General features: G+C 37.8%; 6 protein-coding genes and 1 long non-coding RNA gene across 9 annotated transcripts; 3 read left to right on the forward strand and 4 right to left on the reverse strand.

Annotated features, from left to right (window-relative positions):
- Positions 1 to 6: 6 nt before the first annotated feature.
- LOC126747410 (uncharacterized) lies at positions 7 to 2,571 on the reverse strand. Of its 2 annotated transcripts, XR_007664186.1 has the most exons (4): positions 2,476 to 2,571; positions 1,505 to 1,666; positions 634 to 1,018; positions 7 to 575 (listed from the first exon to the last, which is right to left on the reverse strand). It is a non-coding gene; the product is annotated as an uncharacterized LOC126747410 (long non-coding RNA). The 2 variants fall into 2 exon arrangements; XR_007664185.1 differs by lacking the exon at positions 2,476 to 2,571 and having other exon boundaries at positions 1,505 to 1,895.
- A 1,782-nt stretch (positions 2,572 to 4,353) lies between these two features.
- LOC126747715 (FK506-binding protein 5) lies at positions 4,354 to 10,730 on the reverse strand. Of its 2 annotated transcripts, none has more exons than XM_050456506.1 (3): positions 10,383 to 10,730; positions 6,403 to 6,573; positions 4,354 to 6,344 (listed from the first exon to the last, which is right to left on the reverse strand). In XM_050456506.1, exons 2-3 carry the CDS (start codon positions 6,557 to 6,559, stop codon positions 4,369 to 4,371), a joined length of 2,133 nt encoding a protein of 710 aa, XP_050312463.1. In that variant the 5' UTR covers positions 6,560 to 6,573; positions 10,383 to 10,730; the 3' UTR covers positions 4,354 to 4,368. The 2 variants fall into 2 exon arrangements, with proteins under 2 accessions (XP_050312463.1, XP_050312464.1); XM_050456507.1 differs by lacking the exon at positions 10,383 to 10,730 and adding an exon at positions 6,791 to 6,918.
- A 2,678-nt stretch (positions 10,731 to 13,408) lies between these two features.
- Positions 13,409 to 17,443, forward strand: LOC126747716 (actin, muscle-like). Its single transcript, XM_050456509.1, has 5 exons — positions 13,409 to 13,575; positions 14,149 to 14,352; positions 14,407 to 14,566; positions 14,628 to 14,824; positions 16,637 to 17,443. The coding sequence occupies exons 2-5, from the start codon at positions 14,163 to 14,165 to the stop codon at positions 17,218 to 17,220; spliced, it is 1,131 nt and encodes a 376-aa protein (XP_050312466.1). The 5' UTR covers positions 13,409 to 13,575; positions 14,149 to 14,162; the 3' UTR covers positions 17,221 to 17,443.
- Positions 17,444 to 19,657: 2,214 nt separating this feature from the next.
- Positions 19,658 to 22,461, reverse strand: LOC126747366 (probable RNA 3'-terminal phosphate cyclase-like protein). The gene is made up of 4 exons (XM_050455944.1): positions 22,016 to 22,461; positions 20,446 to 20,631; positions 20,087 to 20,391; positions 19,658 to 20,034 (listed from the first exon to the last, which is right to left on the reverse strand). The coding sequence occupies exons 1-4, from the start codon at positions 22,308 to 22,310 to the stop codon at positions 19,684 to 19,686; spliced, it is 1,137 nt and encodes a 378-aa protein (XP_050311901.1). The 5' UTR covers positions 22,311 to 22,461; the 3' UTR covers positions 19,658 to 19,683.
- LOC126747365 (nedd8-activating enzyme E1 regulatory subunit) lies at positions 22,415 to 27,907 on the forward strand. The gene is made up of 8 exons (XM_050455943.1): positions 22,415 to 22,558; positions 22,895 to 23,059; positions 23,117 to 23,299; positions 26,457 to 26,746; positions 26,802 to 26,971; positions 27,024 to 27,296; positions 27,351 to 27,579; positions 27,634 to 27,907. The coding sequence occupies exons 1-8, from the start codon at positions 22,491 to 22,493 to the stop codon at positions 27,861 to 27,863; spliced, it is 1,608 nt and encodes a 535-aa protein (XP_050311900.1). The 5' UTR covers positions 22,415 to 22,490; the 3' UTR covers positions 27,864 to 27,907.
- On the forward strand, positions 23,362 to 24,408 carry LOC126747367 (enoyl-CoA delta isomerase 1, mitochondrial-like). The gene has a single exon (XM_050455945.1). The coding sequence runs from the start codon at positions 23,461 to 23,463 to the stop codon at positions 24,304 to 24,306; it is 846 nt and encodes a 281-aa protein (XP_050311902.1). The 5' UTR covers positions 23,362 to 23,460; the 3' UTR covers positions 24,307 to 24,408.
- On the reverse strand, positions 24,303 to 25,249 carry LOC126747369 (enoyl-CoA delta isomerase 1, mitochondrial-like). The gene has a single exon (XM_050455946.1). The coding sequence runs from the start codon at positions 25,230 to 25,232 to the stop codon at positions 24,405 to 24,407; it is 828 nt and encodes a 275-aa protein (XP_050311903.1). The 5' UTR covers positions 25,233 to 25,249; the 3' UTR covers positions 24,303 to 24,404.
- Positions 27,908 to 27,934: the final 27 nt, after the last annotated feature.

The following is a 27,934-nucleotide window of genomic DNA, read 5'->3' on the forward strand; positions in this document are numbered from 1 at the left end:
GACAGTTGATTTAAAAACTACCAATTGGGGGTCAAAACGTAGCCGATCGATAGTTCTAGCCGTGACACTGGTTTCGTGGCGTCAAAATTGAAGCCGAGATTTGGTGACGCACGCCGCACAGTGGAACGACTAAGTGGAGATACCGCGAGACCTAATATTTTACATTTTACAAGATAATAAATTTTTTTTATTATTACGTATTTTTAGGTATATGATAAATGTTTCAAATTCGTCTACCCCGTCTAACCTTTTTTTTTGTAGAGGTATGGGTTGTGAATGGCTGATTCTCAAATATTGTAGGGCAGGCATCTTCTGACAGCTTTACTCTTTTTCGAGAAACCTTTAAAATTGTTCCATCCTCCCTAGCCACTATATCCTCACGAATAATGAAACGTTCAGAAAAATGTTTTATGCAGATCCTTGATGATTCTTTTATCACTACGTCGTCTCTTTCAATGTATTCTAACCATCTTTTCTTTTGAGCCGGGTCATTGGGAAAACGAAAAATGGTAACTCTCTCGGTATTTTTATAATTGCTTTTGCACCCAGGAATGCAGCAAGAGGTAGGCATTATTCTAAATAAAATTAAGATTGTAAAATGTAAGTTAAAAATGAAATTGTTATTTTACTCACCTAATTTAAATACCGAATTTTTATTCTTTTTAAAACTCAAAGCGAGTATCAAAATAGTTTGGTAGTTTAAAAGCGTAATCTTACTATAAACTACAATAACAACTGCAGTAAAATATTATTTCGAATCAACGTAAAACATGTGCTCCAGCGCGAAAGCCATCGCGAAGCCACTGAATAAACGATCGTTTATTCTGTGGCGAAGCGGTCGTCGCCGCGCATGATTTCGGCTTCTGTTGTGAGATATCGATGGAAGCGGGGATAAGTGTTCAGGCTAGAACTATCGATCGGCTACGGTCAAAATCTGTTCTACTATACATAGAAAGTTGATTTAAACACTACCAGTAAGGAAATGATTAATTATAATAATCTGGAAAGTTTCAATAACCTACTCCAAAAAAAAATCAAAATTTTGGGCAATTTTCGATTTTTTCATGTGAAAAACTTGGCTTTTGTAGGTCAAAATCTGTTCTACTATACATAGAAAGTTGATTTAAACACTACCAGTAAGGAAACCGTTAACTATAATAATCTGGAAAGTTTCAATAACCTACTCCGAAAAAAAGTCAAAATTTTGGGCATTTTTCGATTTTTTCATGTGAAAAAATTGGCTTTCGGGGGACAAAATCTGTTCTAATACACATAGAAAGTTGATTCAAAAACTACCAGTAAGGAAACCGTTAACTATAATAATCTGGAAAGTCTCAATAACCTACTCCAAAAAAAAGTCAAAATTTTGGGCAATTTTCGATTTTTTCATGTGATAAACTTGGCTTTTGGGGCTCAAAACCTGATCTAATATACATAGAAAGTTGATTCAAAAACTGCCAGTAAGGAAACCGTTAACTATAATAATCTGGAAAGTTTCAATAACCTACTCCGAAAAAAAGTCAAAATTTTGGGCATTTTTCGATTTTTTCATGTAAAAAAATTGGCTTTTGGGGGTCAAAATCTGATCTAATATACATAGAAAGTTGATTCAAAAACTGCCAGTAAGGAAACCGTTAACTATAATAATCTGGAAAGTTTCAATAACCTACTCCGAAAAAAAGTCAAAATTTTGGGCATTTTTCGATTTTTTCATGTAAAAAAATTGGCTTTTGGGGGTCCAAATCTGATCTAATATACATAGAAAGTTGATTCAAAAACTGCCAGTAAGGAAACCGTTAACTATAATAATCTGGAAAGTTTCAATAACCTACTCTTAAAAAAAGTCAAAATTTTGGGCAATTTTCGATTTTTTAATGTGAAAAAATTGGCTTTTAGGGTTAAAAATCTGTTCTAATATACGTAGAAAGTTGATTCAAAAACTACCAGTAAGGAAATCATTAACTATAATAAACTGTAAAGTCTCAATAACCTACTCGAAAAAAAGTCAAAATTTTGGGCAATTTTCGATTTTTTCATGTGAAAAACTTGGCTATTGGAGGTCAAAATCTGTTCTACTATACATAGAACCTTGATTCAAAAACTACCAGTAAGGAAACCGTTAACTATAATAATCTGGAAAGTTTAAATAACCTACTCCGAAAAAAAGTCAAAATTTTGGGCAATTTTCGATTTTTTCATGTGAAAAACTTGGCTTTCGGGGGACAAAACCTGTTCTAATATACTTAGAGAGTTGATTTAAAAACTACCAGTAAGGAAATCATTAATTATAATAATCTGGAAAGTTTCAATAACCTACTCCAAAAAAAAGTCAACATTTTGGGCAATTTTCGATTTTTTCATGTGAAAAACTTGGCTTTCGGGGGACAAAATCTGTTCTAATACACATAGAAAGTTGATTTAAAAACTACCAGTAAGGAAACCGTTAACTATAATAATCTGGAAAGTCTCAATAACCTACTCCAAAAAAAAGTCAAAATTTTGGGCAATTTTCGATTTTTTCATGTAAAAAACTTGGCTTTTGTAGGTCAAAATCTGTTCTACTATACATAGAAAGTTGATTTAAAAACTGCCGGTAAGAAAACCGTTAACTATAATAATCTGAAAAGTTTCAATAACCTACTCCAAAAAAAAGTCAAAATTTTGGGCATTTTTCGATTTTTTCATGTAAAAAACTTAGCTTTTGGAGATCCAAATCTGTTCTAATATACATAGAAACTTGATTCAAAAACTACCAGTAAGGAAACCGTTAACTATAATAATCTGGAAAGTTTCAATAACCTACTCATAAAAAAAGTCAAAGTTTTGGGCATTATTCGATTTTTTTCATGTAAAAAACTTAGCTTTTGGAGATCCAAATCTGTTCTAATATACATAGAAACTTGATTCAAAAACTACCAGTAAGGAAATCGTTAACTATAATAATCTGGAAAGTTTCAATAACCTACTCCAAAAAAAAGTCAACATTTTGGGCATTTATCGATTTTTTCATGTGAAAAACTTGGCTATTGGGGGTCAAAATCTGTTCTACTATACATAGAAACTTGATTCAAAAACTACCAGTAAGGAAACCGTTAATTATAATAATCTGGAAAGTTTCAATAACCTACTCATAAAAAAAGTCAAAATTTTGGGCAATATTCGATTTTTTCATGTGAAAAACTTGGCTTTTGTAGGTCAAAATCTGTTCTACTATACATAGAAAGTTGATTTAAAAACTGCCAGTAAGGAAACCGTTAAATATAATAATCTGGAAAGTTTCAATAACCTACTCCAAAAAAAAGTCAAAATTTTGGGCATTTTTCGATTTTTTCATGTAAAAAACTTAGCTTTTCGAGATCCAAATCTGTTCTAATATACATAGAAACTTGATTCAAAAACTACCAGTAAGGAAACCGTTAACTATAATAATCTGGAAAGTTTCAATAACCTACTCATAAAAAAAGTCAAAATTTTGGGCAATATTCGATTTTTTCATGTGAAAAACTTGGCTTTTGTAGGTCAAAATCTGTTCTACTATACATAGAAAGTTGATTTAAAAACTGCCAGTAAGGAAACCGTTAAATATAATAATCTGGAAAGTTTCAATAACCTACTCCAAAAAAAAGTCAAAATTTTGGGCATTTTTCGATTTTTTCATGTAAAAAACTTAGCTTTTCGAGATCCAAATCTGTTCTAATATACATAGAAACTTGATTCAAAAACTACCAGTAAGGAAACCGTTAACTATAATAATCTGGAAAGTTTCAATAACCTACTCATAAAAAAAGTCAAAGTTTTGGGCATTATTCGATTTTTTTCATGTAAAAAACTTAGCTTTTGGAGATCCAAATCTGTTCTAATATACATAGAAACTTGATTCAAAAACTACCAGTAAGGAAATCGTTAACTATAATAATCTGGAAAGTTTCAATAACCTACTCCAAAAAAAAGTCAAAATTTTGGGCATTTATCGATTTTTTCATGTGAAAAACTTGGCTATTGGGGGTCAAAATCTGTTCTACTATACATAGAAACTTGATTCAAAAACTACCAGTAAGGAAACCGTTAATTATAATAATCTGGAAAGTTTCAAGAACCTACTCCAAAAAAATCAATATTTAGGGCAATTTTGGTATTTTCCCAACAACAAAATTTACTTTTTGCACCCAAAATCTCTTCTAACCAACTAAGAAAGTTAATTTAACAACTGCCTCTTAGAAGACGAGTAGTTTCAACAGTCAACAAAGTTTCAAAACCAACCTCAAAAAAAAGTTGGAAACATTTTTGGAAATTTTCATCTTGTTCCATTCAAAAAAGTTTGTTCTGTAAAAATATTAAAACACATTTTCGGTAAATTTCCTAATTTTCTTAATCAAAAAAAAAAAAACCTACCTGTCTCACTACCGACGCCTGTTGCGCACCCACAGTACTTTGCGTAGGCGCAGCGACTTTCCTATTAACCACAGGCGACGGAGTTTGCTGCTTTTGTGGAGTATTGCTGGTCGTGTTGGTGGGGGTAACGCCTCCGCCAATAGACGTCCTCTTATTCCGATTTTGACTGGGATCACTTCCAGGGTTCAGTCTCACTTGCAACCCCACCGATCTGGTGATCTTCAGCGGCACCAGAGGTCGCTTGGGCGCATTCGGATTCCGGATTTCGCTCATCAGTTTCTTATTTACGATATCCAGGTCCTTGCACTGCTTGGAGAGCTGCACCAAGTCTTTGCGTAGACTCTCGATTATTTTCTCCTGTTTCCTTATCATCTGATGCAGCTCACCCTCGGTGCTCTTCAGCATTAGACTCTCGCAGATTTTCTGAATGCAGAACTGTTCCAGGTCCGACCTGGTCAGTTTGCTAGTCAGTTTTTTGCATTGCATAAACTTGGCGAAGTCGCTGAGGACTTTTAGTTTGTCCAGAGTGGATGGGGGAGGTGCCGCAGGGGTAATTTCCGTGACTAATTTCGGTTTTTTTGGAATCTGGACCTCCTCTTCCGGCTCCTCTTCGATGGATAAGTGGGCGCGTTTATTTAGGGAGATTTGGTTCGTTTCTGGAACATTTTGGTCAGTCTTTTCCGCATTTTCAACACGTTCGCCTTCATCCTTGGCACCCTCCTTGGTCACTTCCTCAGTCTTTTTATTATCAACTAATACTACTTTATCACTTTTTTCAGAAGTTTCCTTCTCGCACTGCTCCTTTTCCTTAATCACCAACCGATCTTCGTCATTTTCGTTGGCACTGGGAGGCTCCACAGCCATTTCCTCCCCAATCTCTTCCTGTTTCTCCTCTTCAGGTTTGTCTGGTGCTACTGCTTCTACTTCAGCAGGTAGTTCCTCCTCAACAGCATTATTAGAAGTATCAGAGGTCTCCTCAACCACTTTATTCTCTTGTTTTGTCTGACTGCTTGAACTAGTATGACTGTCCTCGTCCATCCCATCGAAACTCATGGCGTTATCATCAAAATCTTTATCGTTATCGCTGGTTTCTTGCTCGGTGTCCATGCGGTCCTCACTTTGCTCCTCATCGGATTTTTCGCTGGTTCGGGTTTCGATGTCGGTCATCGCGTCCGCCATGGCGCACGCGTCGTCCTCCTCCGTTTCCCTCACCATCGTGACGTCCAACAGATCCGATTCGTCTTCAGTTCTATCGTTCGATTTGTCGTCCGACTCTTGTGGTTCTTTGGGTAATTCTTCTGGTACTTTAAACACTTGATCGTCTGCAAGTGGGTCCTTTTCTAAAGGTTTTTCATCACTAGACTCTTGATCTTTCGCGTCACTTTCCAAAGCGGTTTCGTCATTTTTTAATTCCTCCTCAGGTGTGTCATCTTTGGCTGTTTTTAGTGGAGTAGCTTCCTCTCTGTCGTCCTCAGTCATTTCTTGCTTTTCAGGTTCTGTTGCTTCGTCAATATCACAGCTGTCTTGCTCCATAGGGGTTCCGTTTTCAACAGGTTTCTCCTCCTCCTCTTTATCGTCCTCCTCAAGTTTATCGATTAAGTTGGCGATATTGTTTTCCTCCTCCATCCCCATGGAGTCTTCAGAAGTATTATCTCCGTTAGTTTCTTCGGTTACTTCCATCGTCGGTTCTGAGGTTGGTGTAGAAGCCGGATCTGGCTCCACTTCATCCTCGTAAAGACTCTTGAATTCCCCTTCTGGGCTTTCGCAGTAGTTTTCATCTTTCGAGCTGATTTTAACGATAGTTTTCAGTTTAATTTTCGAAGAGCATTGCTCTTCTTCGTCATTTAAAAACGATTCCTCTGCGCGCAGATCACTTTCCGGAGTGTTAGTTTCGAATTTATTCAGTATGTCATCCTCAGTCTCGTCGTTATGGGTTCCCCCGTTGGATTGATCTGAAAAATTGAGTTTTCGATTTATAAAAGGGCCGTTCACGTGTTTGGACTAACGTACTCTCAGTCTCGTCGTCGTCCAGTAGCAAATGGAAACTCTCCTCGGAATCGGACAGTTTTCCATTTTCCGAGACCGATTTGAATTTATCGAAAATTTCCAGGGTCGAAGGAAGAGCGGTCAAGGCCGAGGCGCCGTCGCACTGGTCTATCGACGGCATTTCGATTAATCAACCTGAAAGGAAAAACATTTTTTGACTCTCCCTGGTATTGACGGCCATCTTTGATCGTCATAAACAAATTACGGGAGGGGGGTTTGTTTTGACACAAGTGTCACATGACCTTGTGTTTATTATTACCCAGGTGATCATGTGACAGAGGGCGTGGCTTCAATATTTGTCTATTACAAGGGCTATTCAAAAGGTTTTGACACAATAGGACCGTATACTTACGGAAAACACCCTGTACCAGAATAGTGAGACGAAAGTACGAAAAATTTCAAAATTAAATGCAGCAATACTTTCTCGAGCGACTAACGTTAAAACGTGGAACAAGCAGAGAGAGTCGGGGCTCGTGTGAAGCGTTCGAGGTCAAAAATAAGCGGCCGGAACGGCAACAACGCGCGTGCGTCACCTCCTTTTTTATTCCCCTGTTTGGCCTTAATTTGTCTCCTTTGTTCGGTTTCCAACTGTAGAAGTGAGGAGGGGGGCTACTACCAAGTGGTCCAAGTGAAAATTTGACAAGAATGACACTGAAATTCATGATCAAAGGGGCTTTGATATCGGTTACGTTTTCGACCTCTAGTGACTCTATTGCGCAGGTGTGCTACGAAAATTTGACAAAGAGACTGTGGAATCATGAAATAGTTATGTTAAAAAAGTCTATTTGTCTGGAAAATTCAATTTCCTCCGGCTCTCGCATATTCCCTTTCACACGGACATTCCGGGAGCGATTTTAATAAATTTTGAAGCTGCCGCAGCAGCAGCGTAAAGCCCTAAATAGGGATTCGGACTGGGGCTTTATTGATTTTCCCTCATATTAAAACAATAGGGAGGGAACGAAAACAAAAGTCAACATATGCTAAATCGGGCCTTCTTGGGGTCCAGTAAAACCAAGATGGCCTCCCATATTACAATTTTTGGTCAGAATTAAGTCACAGACGGCGACCAAAGTCGAAGGTCATTACGTAAGTCGAGGCAATAAATGACGACAATCGGAGGCGGCGGTGAGGCGGAGGGGCGGCGAGACCCAACCGGAACCGCTGCCTACCCACGTTGCCACGTCGTGTCGGTTAATAAAAAAATATGATAAATGCAAATGCTTATAGTAATGATGATTGGTTTGGCGCAGACGTATTGGACACTTTTTCTTGACTTTCATTTAAACCCAGAAGATTTTTTTAAAATGTTTATAGAGGTCTATTGTAATGGGTAGATGCCAAAAAGGCCCTCAGGTAGAAAACTACGATTTTAGGGTCTCTTTTAAAATCTACCTGCGTCCTAGCAAGATTCATTTAAACGTGAAAGTTGTGTTAAGAAAACCGGGATATTAAAAGATATTTCCAATGTCTGGATATGTTTTGTCCATGGCCTCCAAATGGTGCTGAAAAAAACCGCACATTGATGCCAATAAGCACGTTCTTGGAACACCACATTTGTGCGGTCAATATCTTCCATCCTTTCTCTTCTTACCTCGTAATCGGTTCGAATGTATGTCTTTGTACCTGGGTTATGGGCCAACCCAGAATTTTTATATTTTTTTTGCAGCCTTTTTGATACGATTAATTTTGAAGTGAATTCTATTCCTAATTTTGTAAACAGATCCACCTTGCAATTCTCTAGTTAATCCTAATGTTAGTCTACAAGTCTTTTTTTGCGTGCCATCAAGTTAGAGGTTACTCAATTCGCCTTGTCTCCGTTAGCTTCAATAATTGCATTGAATATCATTAATTAAGTTGGGATTTTCTGGTTTTAGATTTGCAATATTAGTACTCAAGGGCACCCTTGCTACTACCTCGGTAAAGAATCTTGTTGCTCTTGTTTTTGGGATCAATTCTATCGGTCTACAGTTTGCATGGGATTATTCTATGGGCCTATTGCTTTATATAGTTTTTTCCTGACTTCACTGCATTGTTTATTAAATAGTAATTTTGTATCCAGCGTTACCCCTATAGATATTTTAAATCGCCTTTGTCTTCTGTTCCATTATTTTCAATTGTTGACCTGGTTCTTCTTCTTACATTACTAGTTCCATTTATTACAAGATTGGTTTATTTCATTAATATGGTTTTGTACTCTTGAACTTCAGGTTCTGTGCATCATCAGCAAAAAGAGCAATTTATCTTGGCAGCTACATCATGTATAATAAAGACATTAAATAATGTAGGTGACAAAACACTTGGTTGATGTCTTCTTCGTCCGATTTTTTATTTTCAATTTCAACTGTTATTTTCCTGTTCTTTAGGAAACTCGCAGTTATTCTTATAATTATTGGGTCAATTTGCATTCTATGCATTTTATAAATTAGAGCCTCTCGTACTATGTACCATTGAAAAAAATTAATTTTGAGGTCATAGTTCCTACTTGAGGTAAATTTTTATTGCAATAAACGAGCAAGTGACAATGCTAATCGACGTATGTGAAATAAAAGAAGAAAAAACACCTGGATTTTAAATGAACTTGTTCCTTTCATCGTGAACACACTTTTTGGAGATATGGACATATTTGTCCAGGGGATATTAATTAATGTAATAAAGTGTAGAGGTTAGAAACGCTCTCTATGTTTCGGGAAATTTTTTATAGTTAGAGATTTGAAAATTTTGAACCCTATCCTACACCTCGTCTTTCCCCTTATTTAAATGAAGGGGTAGGTTTTGATATTAAACCTGTTTTTTATATCTTTTTATATAATTCCAAATTTCGTTTCTATCGTTGTCTTTGTCCAGTTTATCTATCTATTGTTGTCCTTATTTCTGTGTTTAGCTCTTGGAAATGGTTGAAATATTCCTCGCGAAATTTTTGAAACCAGATTGCGAATATACAGGATGAACTTGACTGTTCACCCTGATCATTTCCAGGACTGAGCTGCACATGCGCCCAATCAACACGAGAAACGGATGAATAAAGAGGATAATCAGCATTATCGAATCGTTCGGAGCAACGTTGCCGGATCGGGTCGTCGTTTTATTAATAAATTCCAACGTGCGGATTCCCCCTCGTAAAACGTTGAAAGTGGGGCCCGTCCGACCGTAGTTTTCCGCTGGCGCAGCATATTATTCGAGGTTCGAGGTCACCACCTCCCGTCAGCCTCGTTTCTCGCTTGTACTTATCGACGTATTCGCTTTAACGAGGCTTGTTACGTTTCCATTTTGTATTTTTCATTTAATTTTATTCTTTAATTTTTTTTGTTGTTATGCGCAGTAGCAGTTTATGACCTATACAGACAACACCATGGAGGCCAGCGGTAGAACACCGTTCTAATGTAGTTTAGAATTTTCCCTACATATTTGTGTTTAATTTTCCCTGGCCACGCCCCAAAAAATTTTACATTACTTATGAGGGCAAAATCTGGGCAGCGGTAGGGCCATTGAAACAAACAAAATCATCATCTGTACATATTAATAGAACGAAGGCATATAATTGAATAACAAACAAACAAACTTAAAACTGATAAACGTATACTGATAAGGACATTCTGATCGTGTTCCAAACCGGTTTACAGTCCAATATTCAATCATTATTCTCCTCCAAAGGACTCTGAAGAAACCACATTTTATTCTTAAAAAAAGATTACCTCAGCATAATTAATTAAAGAATATTAATTAAAAATATGAAAATTCCCTGCTACGCATCGCCATCTTGTAAAATCTCTCACGCATCAAACAATACGGTGAAACCGTTCGATGTGCGCATCATCGACAAGATGGCCGCCTTCCCCCTCCCTCCGAACCGATCAAGATGGCGTCGGATATCGACCGAATGTGGCCACAATAAATGTCTGTGGGCACCCGTTTTAAGGCTATAATAGTGAATGTAGGTGACTTACCACGGTGCGAATACGTCACAGGGGTGTGCAGGTCAAAACTGCATGGTCTTCGTCAAGAAAAACCGGGTAAATCGGAGGGAAAACGCGGGTTTTCACAACACGAATGGCGGTATAATAACGAGACGGACGCCGAGAAATGAACTGACTGACCGAGAACCGAGCGATAAAGCGCGGTTGCCGCTTATTCGTTGTCGGCCCGTTTTACGTGCAACGCGCATATGAACTCTCGTGCGGCGCCCCTCTACCACTACCCCACGGACCCAGTTCGCGAGTGCTGAGTTTTTATTTCTTTCTTCTCTGTTTCACTCAGCATTTATTTATTTATTTATTTTTATGAGCAAACGTCAAAATGTGACAGCGGCGGCTGGTCACTGATGGCATATATAGGCGTCACTATGTAAACAATCTGGCGTTGCTAGGGTTACCAAGTTCCATGTACAGGGTGATTTTTATTATATTAAATGTCAAAAATGACATATTTTTTAATTCGGCCACCATGACTATAGACTACTGTGATTAGACCTTTCCGCTCTAATCACCAGATCCATAATAAGAGAGGGAAGGTCTAATCACAACCATAACACTGTGCCTCAAAAACGAGTTCTCCCCCAGTTAACTGTGACCATTGTTCTAATTTTAGGTCGCCACGCAATGTCTAAATCATGCGGCAACAGCGCCGTATCCATGCGGTAAACCGTAGTGATTACGTTCACCTCTAAATAACCTTGAAGCTGGGTTCAACGATTGGCCGATTCGGTTGTTCATTTTTATCGCAGTAGCTGACGCAGCAACGACGTTTCGGATTTTTTCCGAGGCTCCTCAGGGTGCTCATATTTCCATCAATTTTAAGTTTCAACATCCCAAAAAATCAACAACAAATAATCATCAAAAAAAAAATATAAAAAAAATTAAATAACACAATTTACCAGGGGCTTTCAAAAAGTATTAATGCTCTAGCCCCAGCAACATAAATAAAATTCATAATTCCAACTACAGTAGAGCATAATATACAATTCCCACTTCTATCTATAAATATATATACATAGAATTCAAATGAAACGTATTTGGGCGCCATCTGAGGGAGACGAACTGTTTTATCTCTCTTTTTATTTTCGATCGAACTGGCGAGCGCGGGAAATTTATGACAGTGCGCCAACTGGCGCCAAGATGGCGCCCACAATGTGATGAACACATCCTAAAATGAACATTGAAACTTTTAAAATGAACAGTTTAGGCCTGAGTGTTCATAGAATGATTCTAGCTGACGTAGAGCAATACCCAGCTCACTACTACAAGTTACTGCAAGTGATATCCTGATCATAATCAGTTGATTTCAAGTAGATCAATAGCTATCGACAAGAAGCTCCAAACTTGACCTCCAAGAAGGGTCTGCTGTCGTGTAGCAAAAATTAAATATGAATTTTAGGAGCTGATCATCATAAGAATAATGGTACACACCAAAGAGGATTTTTTCAGAATCACATTTTCTAAAATAACTCAAAATCTACTTCTTGGATCTCCATGAGGTTTTGATCAGAATGAGGAAGGTTTCTCTAGGAACAAAACCATGGGTTATACTTTTTTTTGGGTCAAACACTTTTTGAGTTAAGGCCACTTTTGTTCAGCAAGGTCCTGGGCTGGTCCAATATGAGGCCTAAACACATATAGACGTCTTGGTCTTCTTGGCGCATTTTTCAACATAACTCAAAAAATACTGTACTGATTTTCATGGGGTTTTCATGACATTGAAGACGGTTTCTCTAGGAACAAAACCATGGGTTATACTTTTTTGTATGTCAAACACTTTTTGAGTTAAGGCCACCTTTGTTCAACAATGTCCTAGGCTGGTCCAAAAACACCTATAGACCTCTTGGTCTTCTTGAGCATTTTTCAACATAACTCAAAAAATACTGTACTGATTTTCATGACATTGAAGATGCTTTCTCTAGGAACAAAACCATGCATTATACTTTTTTTTAAGTCAAACACTTTTTGCGTTAAGGCCACTTTTCTTCAGCAATGTCCTGGGCTGTTCCAGTATGAGGTTTAAAGCAATATGGACGATTTGGTCTTCTTGATGCATTTTTTAGTATAAGTCAAAAAATACTGGAAGAGTTTTCATAAAGTTTTCGTGATATTGAAGTGGGTTTCTTTAGGAACAAAACCATGGGTTATACTTTTTTGTAAGTCAAATAGTTTTTGAGCTAAGACCATTTTTATTCAGTAATGTCCTGGGCTAGTCCAGTGTGAGGTTTAAAGAAATATGGACGTTCTGGCCTTCTTGGTGCATTTTTCACTATAACTCAAAAAATCCTGTACCGATTTTCATAGGGTTTTTATGATATTGAAGTGGGTTTCTTTAGGAGCAAACTCATGGGTTATACTTTTTTGTAAGTCAAACACTTTTTGAGCTAAAGTCACTTTTGTCAAGCAATGTCCATACCTCAACGTACTACTTAAGACAATATACTCAGAATAAAATGACATATTCCAGACGTTCTGGAGACCCAAGCAGGGCTTTTATCGTTAAAAATAACCCCCCCAAGCCGAATAAACAAAGGCACACTGGGTACCATACAAAGAACACACTATTTTCGAAAGCCCTATTTTTAGACCTAAAGTCCCTTCTGTTTCATGTTTACAAGCCCAAGCCCACATGTGGTTTCGGTCACGGATTTTAGTACCCTAGCATTAATTATAGGTCCTTAAGGGTCACAGTTATTTTTCACTTTTACCAGTTAATAGACTTTAAGTGAAAGGGAAAGTCATTTTGAAGTCCAATTGATTTTAAATTTAATCCTGTTGTAGCATAATTGAAACCCTTCAAGGGACTGGTAAAGGGCCTAATAAATTATAGAAAAATAAAACTACAAAAAGTAAAAACTAAAATCCCCACCACCATAAAAGGAAACAATCGGAGATCACGTCACTGTAACAATCTATGATGCACTCTAATTAGAGTGAGCAAGGAAGGGGGGGATTAAGTGCATCCCCCTATCCATATATAGGCTGCGCCGCGACGTGCACTCAACCATAAAATGGTTCCCAGAGGCATTTGAATTGACGTTAGGGATTTTCTTATAAATAATCTGGACGTCGGGTGTGGGCTTCACTCGACCCGTTATCTTTAACCGAGTCACTCAGTCACACGCGGAGTGTTTTTTATTTTTCTAATTTCTAATTTGTTTGACAGGTTAGTATTGGTGGGGTGTCAGTGTAGTTACAGGAGCAGTTAGGACGTGACCGGTTTTATTTTTTGATTTTCGTGAATAGTGTAATCTTTTTTTATTGAGGGGGGAGTTGGCCCTTGTACGTAAGTTTAATGATTTTTTTTCTTTAAAGCGTAATATTTGGTTCAAGTTTTTTATAAACTCGTTTGCACCCCAATTTATTAATTTCTAACCATAACTTCCTGACAAAATGGTGACTGATTCATAGTTTCAATCGATCGCAATAGAAAGTGAGTTATTTAAACACACCTCAGATCATTACCATTGGTCCTTCGAGCCGGATTTAAAGAATGCTCGCACGCTCCTATTTTTACCCAAACAATTTCCTGCCGAATCAATTTTAATTAAATGACGTTTTTTTTTATTGGCGCGCCTGCAATACCTGAACAACAATTACCAATAGGCTATTATTGGCTATCGAGCGCATACCGGATCATTATTGGTTCACGGGGGGATTATGTAGGGATCCTAATTAGCTTAAAGGTCAATCCGATGTAGACGTAACCCGGTTCTATCGAATTACGTTCATTTTCCAGGTAAATAAGGCAAAATGTGTGACGACGATGTTGCGGCCCTGGTGATCGACAACGGATCCGGCATGTGTAAGGCCGGATTCGCAGGGGACGACGCCCCCCGTGCCGTATTTCCGTCCATAGTGGGCCGTCCGAGGCACCAGGGTGTCATGGTGGGCATGGGTCAGAAGGACTCCTACGTAGGAGACGAGGCTCAGAGCAAAAGAGGTTCGTTTGTAACTCAACCATCTGTCCGTGGGCTCAAAATGATTTGACCTATAGGTATCCTCACTTTAAAATACCCCATCGAGCACGGGATTATCACCAACTGGGACGACATGGAGAAGATCTGGCATCACACCTTCTATAACGAGCTGCGTGTCGCCCCCGAGGAGCATCCCATACTGCTGACCGAGGCCCCTTTGAATCCTAAGGCTAACAGGTATGTACAGGCTCTGATTTAGGTCCTTTAGAGAAATTATTTAATTTTAATGCTTTTCCAGAGAAAAAATGACCCAAATCATGTTCGAGACGTTCAACACCCCGGCCATGTACGTCGCCATCCAGGCCGTGCTGTCTCTCTACGCCTCCGGTCGTACCACCGGTATCGTCTTGGATTCTGGAGATGGTGTGTCCCATACGGTACCCATCTATGAAGGTTACGCCCTCCCTCATGCCATTTTGCGTCTGGATTTGGCCGGTAAGTCCATATAAACTCCCCAGTTACAAGGTCGTATGACCGTTTATATGGAAAACCGAACGTAGAACACTATTATTTCGTCCAGGCATTTGAAGTAATTTTTTATTGTATTTGCAATCATTACAAGTCGTTTTCTATTCAATTTCAGGGAGCTGAAGTCATTTTAAACTTATTCCAGGCATTCCAAGTCATTGTCTATTTGATTTCTGATATTTGAAGTTACTGTAGGCTTCTTCCACGGCTTGAAAGTAATTTACATCTTAAGTAATGTTACGCTTCTTCCAAGCTTCATGCAGGAAATCATTTTTTATTGTATTTCCGGTAATTAAAGAAATTTTAAAGTAATTCCAGGTATTCCAAAGAATCATCTGATTGATCATCGGTATTTGAAGCTACTTTTGGTTGTTTTTAAGCATTTGAAGTTATTGTAAACTTATGCTAAGCTTTATCCAGGAAATAATTTTTTATTTGATTTCCAGTATTTATTTTATTGAATCAAGTCTCTATCTTTACTAGAAAAAAAGTTGTGGACAAGTTTGGACATTTTATAAAGTTCACTAATGGCAAAAATCACAAATTCCACTTTTTTTCAGAAACCTTTGATTTCTCGGATTTTTTTATAGTTACAGTATAATTTCTATTTAAGTTGGTTCACATGTCAGTCTTTGAATCAACTTTCTATCTTTAATAGCAAAAAAGTTATCCAGAAAATTAAGAAAATTGAAAATCTTGCAAAGTGTGAAAATGGTAGAAATCACAAATGTCAATTTTTCTCAGAAACCATTGAATTCTCGGATTTTTTTGTAGTTACAGGATAAGTTCTAAATAATTCGGTGCACATTTCAGTCCTTGAATCAAGTCTCTATCTTCAATATCAACAAAGTTATCAAAAAAATTGAAAATGTTGCAGTGTGAAAATGGTAGAAATCACAAATGTCAATTTTTCTCAGAAACCATTGAATTCTCGGATTTTTTTGTAGTTACAGGATAAGTTCTAAATAATTCGGTGCACATTTCAGTCTTTGAATCAAGTCTCTATATTCAATATCAACAAAGTTATCAAAAAAATTGAAAATCTTGCAAAGTGTGAAAATGGTAGAAATCACAAATGTCAATTTTTCTCAGGAACCATTGATTTCTCGGATTTTTTGTAATTACAGAATAATTTCTATTTAAGTTGGTTCACGTGTCAGTCTTTGAATCAAATCTCTATCCAGGAAATAATTTTTTATTTGATTTCCGGAACATTTAAATCATGTTTTATTTGATTTCCAGTATTTAAAGTAACTTTCTACTTGATTCCGGGGATCTAAGGCCATTTCATACTTGTTTCATGGGATCAAACTTATTTTTTAGTTAATTCCAGGCGTTTAAAGTCATTTTAACCTTCTCTAAGGTCTTGAAGTAATTTTTTTTATTGATTTCCGTTATTTGAAGCTACTTTCAGTTGTTTTCAAGCATTCGAAGTCATTGTAGTAAGCTTCTTCAAGGGCTTTAAAGTAATTTCGTAATTGGAAAAAAAATACAGCCACTGAATAAAAATCAAGGGGTGTCAGATCTAGCGATCTCGCCGGCCAATCTCATGGTCCCATACGGCCAAACGATCTATCATCAAACATGTTCTCTTCTTACACCGTCTCCACAGTGAGGCGGGGTTAAAATCAATAAGTACGGAAATCTTGCCCATTTTAGACCGATAGAGCATTTGTCTGTTACCATGGCTCCCGAATTTTTAGGAAAACGCTCTGTTCCGTTTTCCATATACCAAGTCAATCACCCTGCATTCAACTTTAAACTCACTCACTCGCTTAGGGCGCGATTTGACTGACTACCTGATGAAAATCTTGACCGAGAGGGGCTACTCATTCACCACCACGGCAGAACGTGAAATCGTGCGAGATATCAAGGAAAAACTGTGCTACGTCGCCCTGGACTTTGAGCAAGAAATGGCGACGGCAGCCAACTCCACCTCCCTGGAGAAGAGTTACGAACTACCCGATGGTCAAGTGATCACCATTGGAAACGAAAGGTTCAGGTGCCCGGAGGCCTTATTCCAACCCTCGTTCCTGGGTATGGAATCTTGCGGTATCCACGAAACCGTTTACAATTCGATCATGAAGTGCGACGTCGATATCAGGAAGGATTTGTACGCCAACACCGTGTTGTCCGGAGGCACCACCATGTACCCCGGTATCGCCGATCGTATGCAAAAAGAAATCACCGCCTTGGCTCCGTCAACCATTAAAATTAAAATTATCGCACCCCCCGAGAGGAAATACTCCGTATGGATCGGTGGCTCGATCCTGGCCTCCCTATCCACCTTCCAGCAGATGTGGATCTCGAAGCAGGAATACGACGAGTCCGGCCCGGGCATCGTACACCGCAAATGTTTCTAAATTATTCGGGTTTTTTTTCGTTTTATTTATTTTTACGGGGGAAAGACACCGGGATGACGACGGTACTGCCTTAAAAGACTTTTGTATTGAATTTTTTTTAACGGTTAATTTAACGATAATTTGTTATCGGTTAGGGTCTTGAGACGTTTGAGAGATCATCTAGGTTATACCAAAGTATTTGTATTTAAGGATTTGTTCAATAAATAGTTTGTTTTTGCTAAAAGGTGTTTTTTTTTCTAGGATAGTGAGTCAAGGGGAGACAAACGTAATCATCCATAAGCTTTAATATCTATCAGTTTTTGAATCAAGTCTCTATCTTTAATAGAAAAAAAGTTGTGGACAAGTTTGGAAATTTTTTAAAGTACACTAATGGCAAAAATCAGTAAATCTACTTTTTCTCAGAAACCATCAATTTCTCGGATTTTTTTATCGTTACAGGATAATTTCTATTTTAGTTGGTTCACATGTCAGTCTTTGAATCAACTTTCTATCTTTAATAGCAAAAAAGTTATCCAAAAAATTGCAAAGTGCAAAAATGGCAAAAATCATAAAATCCATTTTTTCTCAGAAACCTTTGACTTCTCGGATTTTTTTATAGTAACAGGATAAGTTCTACATAATTTGGTGTACATGTCAGTCTTTCAATCAAGTCTCTATCTTCAATAGCAACAAAGTTATCTAAAAAATGGATTATCTTGCAAAGTGTGAAAATGGTAGAAATCACAAATTCCACTTTTTCTCAGAAACCATTAATTTCTCGGATTTTTGTGTAGTTGCAAGATAAGTTCTAAATAATTTGGTGCACATGTCAGTCTTTGAATCAAGTCTCTATCTTCAATAGCAACAAAGTTATCAAAAAAATGGAAAATCTTGCAAAGTGTGAAAATGGCAAAAAATCAGAAATTCCACTTTTTCTCAGAAACCTTTGACTTCTCGTATTTTTTTATAGTTACAGGATAAGTTCTATTTAAGTTGGTGCACATGTCAGTCTTTGAATCAAGTCTCTATCTTCAATAGCAACAAAGTTATCCAAAAAATGGAAAATCTTGCAAAGTGTGAAAATGGTAGAAATCACAAATTCCACTTTTTCTCAGAAACCATTAATTTCTCGGATTTTTTTGTAGTTACAGGATAAGTTCTAAATAATTTGATGCATATATCAGTCTTTGAATCAAGTCTCTATCTTCAATAGCAACAAAATTATCCAAAAAATTGAAAATCTTGTAAAGTGTGAAAATGGTAGAAATCACAAATTCCACTGTTTCTCGGAAACCTTTGATTTCTCGGATTTTTTTATAGTTACAGTATAATTTCTATTTAAGTTGGTTCACATGTCAGTCTTTGAATCAACTTTCTATCTTTAATAGCAAAAGAGTTATCCAAAAAAATTGAAAATCTTGCAAAGTGCAAAAATGGCAAAAATCACAAAATCCACTTTTTCTCAGAAACCTTTGACTTCTCGGATTTTTTTATAGTTACAGTAAAAGTTCTAAATAATTTGGTGCACATGTCAGCTTTTGAATCAAGTCTCTATCTTCAATAGCAACAAAGTTATCCAAAAAATGGAAAATCTTGCAAAGTGTGAAAAGGGTAGAAATCACAAATTCCACTTTTTCTCAGAAACCATTAATTTCTCGGATTTTTTTGTAGTTGCAAGATAAGTTCTAAATAATTTGGTGCACATGTCAGTCTTTGAATCAAGTCTCTATCTTCAATAGCAACAAAGTTATCCAAAAAATGGAAAATCTTGCAAAGTGTGAAAATGGTAAAAATCACAAATGTCAATTTTTCTCGGGTACCATTGATTTCTCGGATTTTTTTGTAAATACAGGATAAGTTTTAAATAATTTAGTGTACCTGTCAGTCTTTGAATCAACTTTATATCTTTAATAGCAACAAAGTAATCCAAAAAATGGAAAATCTTGCAAAGTGTGAAAATGATAGAAATCACAAATGTCAATTTTTCTCAGACACCGTTGACTTCTCAGGTTTTTTTGTAGTTACAGGATAAGTTCTAAATAATTTGGTGCACATGCCAGTCTTTGAATCAAGTCTCTATCTTCAATAGCAACAAAGTTATCCAAAAAATGGAAAATCTTGCAAAGTGTGAAAATGGTAGAAATCACAAATTCCACTTTTTCTTAGAAACCTTTGATTTCTCGGCTTTTTTTATATTTACAGGATAATTTCTATTTAACTTGGTAGACGTGTCACTCTTTAAATCAAATTTCTATCTTCAATAACAAAAAAGTTACTCAACATTTTGAAAATCCTGCAAAGCATGCGAATGATAAAATTCACTTCTTCTCAGATACAATTCGCTTTTCAATTTCCTTATAGATAAATAAAAGTTACAACATACCTGACTGTTCATGCCAACCTGTGAATCAACTCTCCATCATTAAAAGCAAAATCAACATTTTCAAAAAAACCAACATAACTTAAAAAATAATATTTATTCACCTAAATAGTTCTCTTACTAATATTACTATACCCAATCCCGACACAGGTCAACAAAACCTTCCCGGCGCCAGTCCCCTCGCGCTCCTCCTCCTGAAAATGCTCAATTTTAAAGGTAACCCCAAAGAACTCCCTTATATGCCTCAAAAACCCTATGGAGTACTCAGTAAGAGGCCCCAGGACTATTTTGGAAACATCCTTGGGCCCCAGGGCCATATTTAAAATCGCCAATGCTTGGCATGAGGAGTCTACTACTCCTCCTAAATAAATTTCATAGAGAAGCCTTTGAGCCGCAGCAGTACCCAAGTCTTCTGGAATCGCTGGTTCTTCCCCATTTGAGACAACTTTGGAGACCTACAGGGGCACTTTTAAAACATTGTTCATTAAAACTTTAATATAGCATTACCTGTTCTGAAGAGTAAATGACCCCCTGAGTGGTTTCTGCATACAAATGAACCCCAAAGCCCGGGCTTTTACCTGATTGTTTGCCTTTACATTGGTCCACACTAATGTAGATGTCTGGTAAGAAGTTTAGCAGGACCCCTTTGGCTTTTTCAACCATTCTGTTTGCCATGGCAGGAGAGACTCTTAAAGCATAAGCGGTGCCCCTGATTCTTTTTACCATGCCACTGTCTAAGAGTTGCACAGGCCTTAGTTTGGACCTGATGGGGCATTTGAAAATTACCTCACCACCTCCTAATGGTAACATACCTAAAAATGGGTTTTGATGGTCACAGTTTGTCAGTAGTCCGTCAAAGCTCTTACCTCTTTTTTTTATTTTTAATTCTAACCCTTCGTCATCAAGCACAAACCGTTTTAAAGTTTGGATCATGGATGTTTTGATAAGATCAACTGAAGGGTCAATGTTATTGGTGGTGACCCCTCTTAGGGTGACGTTAAGGGGTTGTTTGCAAAAAAAACCTAACATAAAGAGAGCTTCTAAGTAATAACCTGAAAGGAAATAATGGTCATTAAAGGTGTAGTATTTGAGGTGTTAAATTTGAATTTTTCTCAAAAACTATTGGTTTCTCAGATTTTTCTGTAGTTAAGGGATAAGTACTGTCAAAGTTGGTGCATATGTCAGTCTTTGAATCAACTTTTTATCACGAATAATAAGAAAGTTATCAAACATTTTGAAAATTTTGTGAAGTAAACATAAATTCCACATTTACTCAGAAACTATTGGTTTCTCAGGTTTTTTTGTAGGTACAAGATAAGTTCTATATAATTTTTTGCACATGTCAGTCTTTCAATCAAATCTCTATCTTCACTAGCAAAAAAGTTATTGAAAAATTTTGCCAAGTGGAAAATTGGTAAAAATCACAAATTCCACTTTTACTCAGAAACTATTGATTTCTCAGATTTTTTTGTGGTTATAGGATAAGTTCTATATAATATTGTGCACATGTCAGTTTTTAAATGAAGTCTGTATGTCCAATAGCAAAAAAGTTATCAAAAAATTTGAAAAATTTCCAAAGTTCAAAATTGGTAAAAATCACAAACTCCACTTTTACTTAGAAACCATTGATTTGTCAGATTTTTTTGTAGTTACGGGATAAGTTCTATATAATTTTGTGCACATGTCAGTTTTTGAATGAAGTCTCTATGTCCAATAGCAAAAAAGTTATCAAAAAATTTGAAAAATTTCCAAACTTCAAAATTGGTAAAAATCACAAATTCCACTTTTACTCAGAAACCATTGATTTGTCAGATTTTTTTGTAGTTACGGGGTAAGTTCTATATAATTTTGTGCACATGTCAGTTTTTGAATGAAGTCTCTATGTCCAATAGCAAAAAAGTTATCAAAAAACTTGAAAAATTTGCAAAGTGCAAAATTGGTAAAAATCACAAATTTCCCTTTTACGTAGAAACCATTGATTTATCAGATTTTTTTGTAGTTACAGGATAAGTTCTATATAATGTGGTGCACATATCAGTCTTTGAATCAAGTCTCTATCTTCAATAGCACAAAACTTATCAAAAAATTTGAAAAATTGCCAAAGTGCAAAATTGGTAAAAATCACAAATTCCACTTTTACTCATAAACCATTGATTTCTCAGATTTTTTGCCAGTTACAGGATAAGTTCTATGTAATATTTTGCACATGTCAGTCTTTGAATCAACTCTCTATCTTCAATAGGAAAAAAGTTATCAATAATTTTGAAAATAAAACCATGAAAATAGGAACAAACATATATGTCCATTTTTCTCAGAAACCATTGATTTCTCAGATTTTCTTTTAGTTACAAAAAAGTTAGTGTATTACTAACTGCACATGCCAGTCTTTGAATGAAGTCTCTACCTTTAATAAGAAGAAAGTTATGCATTACTTACCGAGCCCCCTTTGTATACAACATTCATGCTCAACGGTACCACCAAACAATAACCCTGGCTGAAAATATAAAGCAGTACCAGTCTCATTCAACTCGACAATAGTTCCATTAGTGATCTTATCCAAGAGCCTCACCAGACTAATCTCAAACTCCCTCAAACCTGGATCATCTTCCATCGATCTGATATCAGTGATTCTCACAGGTTTTCCACTTAACACTGACAAAACTAGACGTTGTTTAAAGTAGTTACAACCCTTATAGAAGAAGGTGTTGCCCTTTTTCACTGCTGTGGTCATTTTCTCTATTTATTTCTAATTAAAAGTAAAAAGTAAACACCACACAGTCCTCTGTGTTGTTGACAAAACACACGTGGTGAAGTGGGGTTATAGCCCTAGTCACTTTTGACAACTGTTTGACGTCTATTTGTTTTGATATTTTAAAAATATATAAGTTAGCATAGAAGAAACTAGATAATCATGTCCTCACCGGCCCCAAAATCCCCAGAACAGACTGATAAAAGCAAGAAATATGACCGACAATTGAGGTAAATATATTTGCTAAACAAGTTAAACTTGGCTTGACAAAAATGTCTGTAATTCAGAAAGTTTTTATGCTTTGAGGAAGTATAATATATCAAATCATTCTTCACGAAATCCTCTAGCTGCAGTGTAAACTTCATTCAAATAGCTCAAATACTTTTAGAGTTATCACAACATAAGCATGAACTTTCATAAGAAAAATTAGCTTGCAATATAGTTTCATCAAAAGTAATATAGTTTAGAAATGTTAAGGCTACCAAGATGTTTTAGGACCTAAATCCATCCTCAGGAGGTCCTTTAACTACTATATATCCAATTAGTTCTTTCTCATTCATTTCTAGACTCTGGGGGGACCATGGTCAAAAACTCCTGGAAAACTCCAAAGTTTGCTTAATAAATGCCACAGCACTGGGCACAGAAATCCTTAAAAGCCTGGTCCTACCGGGCATAGGCTCCTTCACTATTGTGGATGGTGAAAAGGTCACCGAAGAAGATATTGGATCCAAGTAAGAAAACCTTAATGACACCCAAAAATTCTAAGGATTTACTACTGTTTTTATTAGTTTCTTTTTAGAAAATGACTCCGTGGGACTGTCCAGGGCACAGGTGGCCACCCAGTGCCTTCTGGAGCTAAACCCCGATGTCAGGGGGGACTACATTGATGAGTCTGCCGAGCATATCATATCAAACACCCAGAATTTCTTCAAGAATTTCGATGTTGTTATTGGCACAGCGCTGTCTGAAAAGTAAGTACAACTGCATACTAGAATTTCAAACATCTTGGCAACACTGCAGAATATAACCTGCAAGCCACCAAGGTTGCAGTGGTGTTTTAATCATTAAAAGATAATAAGGGGACTGTGAACTTTGCCCAAAGTATTTAGTTTTTGTTTTTGCATCAATTAAAATGGCCCTAAATAATTTATGTAAGTCCAGAAAATTAGTTTCTGCCCTGCGAAGCAAATTCTACAGTTCCACCGGGAGCTTAGTGAGTGTCGAGGTGAATGATCAGAGTGGCATCGCCCTGGTGAACCTACAGAGGCCCCCAGTGAACAGTCTGAACCTTGAACTCCTCACCAGCTTCAAAGACACCTTAAAGACCCTGGAAAAGGAGAAAAGCAGGGGGGCAATAATCACCAGCCCATTTAAAACATTTTCGGCCGGGCTGGACATCATGGAGATGTACAATCCGGACCCCAAGAGGGCCAAAGAGTTCTGGATCACCTTACAAGATGTCTGGATCGCCTTATATGGTTCCAGTTTCCCCACAGTAGCTCTGATAAACGGCCCATCCCCTGCAGGAGGCTGTTTACTCTCAATGTGTTGTGAATATCGAATAATCGTGCCAAAAACCGTCATAGGACTGAACGAGACCCAATTGGGCATCGTGGCCCCCTCCTGGTTCGCCGACACAATGGAAAACACCATCGGGAAAAGAACGACCGAACTGGCCCTCACCACTGGCAAACTGTTCACCAGTGAGGAGGCCTTGAAGGTGGGATTGGTCGATGAGGTGGTGCAGAGTAAGGAGGAAGGGTTGGAGAGGGCTCGAGGGTTCTTAAATCGCTTTGCCAAGATTTCTCCGATGGCCAGGAGCATGTCCAAGCAGATCGTGCGAGGGGAGACCATTCAGAAGTTGGTGAAAAATCGGGAGGAGGATTTGCAGCTGTTTCTGAACACTATTCAGCAGGAGGAGGTGCGGAAGGGGTTGGGGAGGTACATAGAGGCCCTCAAGAAGAAACAGACTGCTTAAGGATAGAAGGGGAATAGTTTAATTAAATCGTTTATGTTTATTTCAGATCGTTTCACCCTCTATATAGAGTTTTTTTTATAAATTTGTAAATATTTCATTTAAGGAGTGTTTTTTATTTCTGATTTATCCTGTGACGTCTTCTTTAAACTGTTTAAATAGTCCTCAATATATTGTTGGACATCCTGTCGCTGCACCATCTCCACAAACCCCTTCAAATCCTCCTCGCGTCCTTCCACCATGTTCCTAAGGGTCCTCCCTCTAAGCATTTGCTTGGAACGATTTCTACCCCAAGGAGAAACGTCCTTAAACCCTTGCAAGAAGTCATAACCCTTGTCCAGCCCCTCCTCCTTACTCGCCACTATTTCATCTACCAGCCCGACGTTTAAAGCCTCCTCACTAGAGAACAACTTCCCAGCAGTCAAAGCCAACTCGCTATGCCTCCTCCCTATGATGTTTATCATAGTAGCGGCGAATAAAGGGGGTGAAATCAACCCCAATCGGGTCTCACTTAAGCCCAGGTAAGCTTTGGGCACGATCAGTCTGTAGTCGCAGCACATGGGCAATAAAGAACCCCCAGCAGGGGCTGGACCGTTGATCACCGCTACAGTGGGGAAGCTGGAGCTGTACAGAGCGATCCAGGCGTCTTGCAAACTGTTCCACAGTTCCTTAACCTTCTCTGGATGTGGTTTATAGAGAACAGTGAGGTCCAGGCCGGCTGAGAATGTCTTTAAAGCACTTGTAAGGATGGCACCTGCCACGCGCTCCTTCTCCAGGTCGTTTAGGGTGATTTTTAGGGCCCCTAAGAGATCGGAGTTGAGGCTGTTTACTGGGGGGCGTCGCATGGTCAGCAGGGCTACGCCCTTTTTATTTATTTCCACGTTAACGGTCGAGGCAAGACGTCTGGTCATGTTGTTTGCGAGAGACATTGTTTAAAAATGAATTGTTTATATTGCATTTATAAATATTTCAAGGTTTTTTGATAGCAGGCTTGATATAATAAGCAGTGGCGTAGTGAGAGTGGATAAATATGGGTTTTAAGGTGATTTGTTGCAGTATTTCAGGGTTTCCTTAAGGTCTGAGCCAATTTTTGAGAATAATAATTTTGTTATGGCTTTTGTAGGAAAGTTGGAGAAATGTCTTATAAGGGTTTTTTGTTGCTATTTTGGTCCTCTAGCTCACGGTAAATTTTTATTTTGATTGTTGATTTTTTTTATTTTTTTAATTTTTTGGGCTCAAAAATGGCCGATTTTCAGAAAATCCTTCCTAGCTCCTCTATTATCCGGGTTAGAGAAAAAAGGGATTCTAGCTTTATTGTAGGTATCCTCACATAAAATTATATAGTAGAAGAAAAACCCCGATTTTCCCCATAGATTTGGAGAAAACGAGGAAAATTAGAAAATCGGTTTTTCAAGATTTTCTTGAAAACGGTCGCATATAAACATTCAAAATATTTTGCAAATGGTAGCCCTCCTTAGGCTTGACAACTTTTGTTTGAAGCATTTTTCCCATAAACCAATAGTTTTTCCAAAAAAAAATTAAAACTGTTTTTAAGGTAATTTTCTAGGGGATACCCCTGTCAATTTTTCACAAAAATATAATTTTTGTAAACTTCAATTTTGACTTCCTTAACGCATTTAGGATCGTTGCAATTCCCCGTTCGTTGTTTCTACCCTCAGAAAAATTTTATTTTCATTTTTATTTTTTTTTATTTTTCAAAATTTTTGAGCCCAAAAACGGTTCTTTTTTAGAAAATCCTTCCTAGCTCCTCTATTATCCGGGTTAGAGAAAAAAGGTATTCTAGCTTTATTGTAGGTATCCTCACATAAAATTATATGGTAGAAGAAAACCCCCGATTTTCCCCATAGATTTGGAGAAAACGAGGAAGATTAGAAAATCGGTTTTTAAAGATTTTCCCGAAAACAGCTTCATATAAAAATTAAAAATATTTTGCAAATGGTAGCCCTCCTTAGGCTTGACAACTTTTGTTTAAAGCATTTTTCTCATAAATCAATAGTTTTCCCAAAAAACAATTTTTTAGGCAATTTCCTAAGGGGTACCCTGGCCAATTTGGCACAAAATTCATAATTTTGACCCTCTTAACCCAAACAGACCTTTACAGCACAATATGTTAACACTACCCTTTCCAACAGGGTTCTTCTATCTCTCTCGAGACACCTCTGGGAATGCGATGTTCCCCTTCTAGTATGTCGTAGCATAGGCTTCCTGGGGTACATCCGCTTACAAATCAAAGAACACACCGTCATAGAGGCGCACCCGGACAGCGAGAGTCCAGACTTGAGGCTGGACAAACCGTGGCCAGCCCTCAAAGAATACCTGGACAGCATCAACATCGAGCAGCTGGACCAGAAGGAGAAAAGCCACGTGCCCCCCTTGGCTATTTTGCACTATTATCTGAATAAATTCAAGGCTGCCCACGATGGTATTCATTCGAACCCGTTTGGGGGCAATTTCAGGTGAATTTATGCTGTTTATAGGTAAATTACCGGAAACCAGAGCGGAAAAGGAGCAACTGAAGCAAATGATTAAGGACAGCGGCCACTCGGAGGAGGGCAACAACAGATTTATCCTGGAAGAGAATTTCGAGCAGGCGGTGCACTATGCCAACACTTGTGTGAACACTAGGGCGGTGCCAGATCACGTGAAGGTCCGTCCAAACTATCCCTCGTTGAAAATTACAGCTTAAACTTGATTTTTAGGCCATATTGGAGGACGACAGCTGCATAAACTTGACCCAAACGAGCTCCCAATTCTGGATCATGTGTTCTGCCTTAAGGGAAATGGTGGAGGCAGAGGGGGCGCTGCCCCTAAAGGGCACCCTGCCCGACATGGCCGCAGATACCCAGAGCTACGTCACGTTACAGAATATTTATCAGAAACACGCTCAAAACCAGGCGGAAAGCATTTATAGGAGGGCCACGCAGCTGGCAAGGAACTTGGGGTTGCCTCAGGACACTATTACTGATAGCGAGGTAAAACAAGCGGATTGTAGGGTGACTTTAGGGTTAAAAACCGTGAAATTTAAGGTCAAGTATTTCTGCAAACACTCGAGCGAACTGCACCTGATCAGGGGCAGTTGTATAGCAGACGAATATGAAAAAACCAGCCTGGACTTGAGCTCTTATCTAGAAGACCCTGATAGCTTGATCTTTTACTATGTGATGCTCAGGGGCTTGGAGAGGTTCCTTGGGGAGTTTAACGCTTATCCCGGACAGCTGGATGACCAAGTGGAGCCCGATATATTAAAATTAAAAAGTATGCTATAAAATGACTTCCGTATAAGGCACTTTTTCATTGAAACACTTCTAGGTATCATAGGGAAACTGCTTAACGAATGGGGCTATTCGCATGTCTTGAGGGACGAAAGGGTGCACGAGGTGTGCAGGTATGGAGGGGCGGAGCTCCATTCGGTTTCCTCCATTTTGGGAGGCTGCGCCGCCCAGGAGGTTATCAAAGTGATCACCCACCAGTATAAGCCGTTGAATAACACTTTCATTTATGATATTATTAATTCTACTTCCGGCACTTTTTGCATGTAATTATTATGATGCTTTTAGTGTATAAATAAATATTAATTAATAAAGTGGTGTTTTTTTTTTTAAATAAATGC

Source organism: Anthonomus grandis, chromosome 19, assembly GCF_022605725.1.
Source record: "Anthonomus grandis grandis chromosome 19, icAntGran1.3, whole genome shotgun sequence".
In the NCBI taxonomy this organism is placed as follows: Eukaryota; Metazoa; Arthropoda; class Insecta; order Coleoptera; family Curculionidae; genus Anthonomus; species Anthonomus grandis.

Bases quoted from the DNA above. Each gene is read 5' to 3' on its own strand.
- LOC126747369 (XM_050455946.1), bottom strand. From the start codon at position 25,232: ATGTCTCTCGCAAACAACATGACCAGACGTCTTGCCTCGACCGTTAAC.
- LOC126747715 (XM_050456506.1), bottom strand. From the start codon at position 6,559: ATGCCGTCGATAGACCAGTGCGACGGCGCCTCGGCCTTGACCGCTCTT. The intron at 6,345-6,402 runs GTACGTTAGTCC...TCAATTTTTCAG, and splicing joins GGACGACGACGAGACTGAGA to ATCAATCCAACGGGGGAACC.
- LOC126747366 (XM_050455944.1), bottom strand. From the start codon at position 22,310: ATGACCACAGCAGTGAAAAAGGGCAACACCTTCTTCTATAAGGGTTGT. The intron at 20,632-22,015 runs GTAAGTAATGCA...ATTTCCTTTCAG, and splicing joins TTGTATACAAAGGGGGCTCG to GTTATTACTTAGAAGCTCTC. The intron at 20,035-20,086 runs GTAATGCTATAT...GTGCCCCTGTAG, and splicing joins TCATTTACTCTTCAGAACAG to GTCTCCAAAGTTGTCTCAAA.
- LOC126747365 (XM_050455943.1), top strand. From the start codon at position 22,491: ATGTCCTCACCGGCCCCAAAATCCCCAGAACAGACTGATAAAAGCAAG. The intron at 22,559-22,894 runs GTAAATATATTT...ATTCATTTCTAG, and splicing joins AAATATGACCGACAATTGAG to ACTCTGGGGGGACCATGGTC. The intron at 23,300-26,456 runs GTAAGTACAACT...CCTTTCCAACAG, and splicing joins GGCACAGCGCTGTCTGAAAA to GGTTCTTCTATCTCTCTCGA.
- LOC126747367 (XM_050455945.1), top strand. From the start codon at position 23,461: ATGGCCCTAAATAATTTATGTAAGTCCAGAAAATTAGTTTCTGCCCTG.
- LOC126747716 (XM_050456509.1), top strand. From the start codon at position 14,163: ATGTGTGACGACGATGTTGCGGCCCTGGTGATCGACAACGGATCCGGC. The intron at 14,353-14,406 runs GTTCGTTTGTAA...TTTGACCTATAG, and splicing joins CGAGGCTCAGAGCAAAAGAG to GTATCCTCACTTTAAAATAC. The intron at 14,825-16,636 runs GTAAGTCCATAT...TCACTCGCTTAG, and splicing joins TTTGCGTCTGGATTTGGCCG to GGCGCGATTTGACTGACTAC.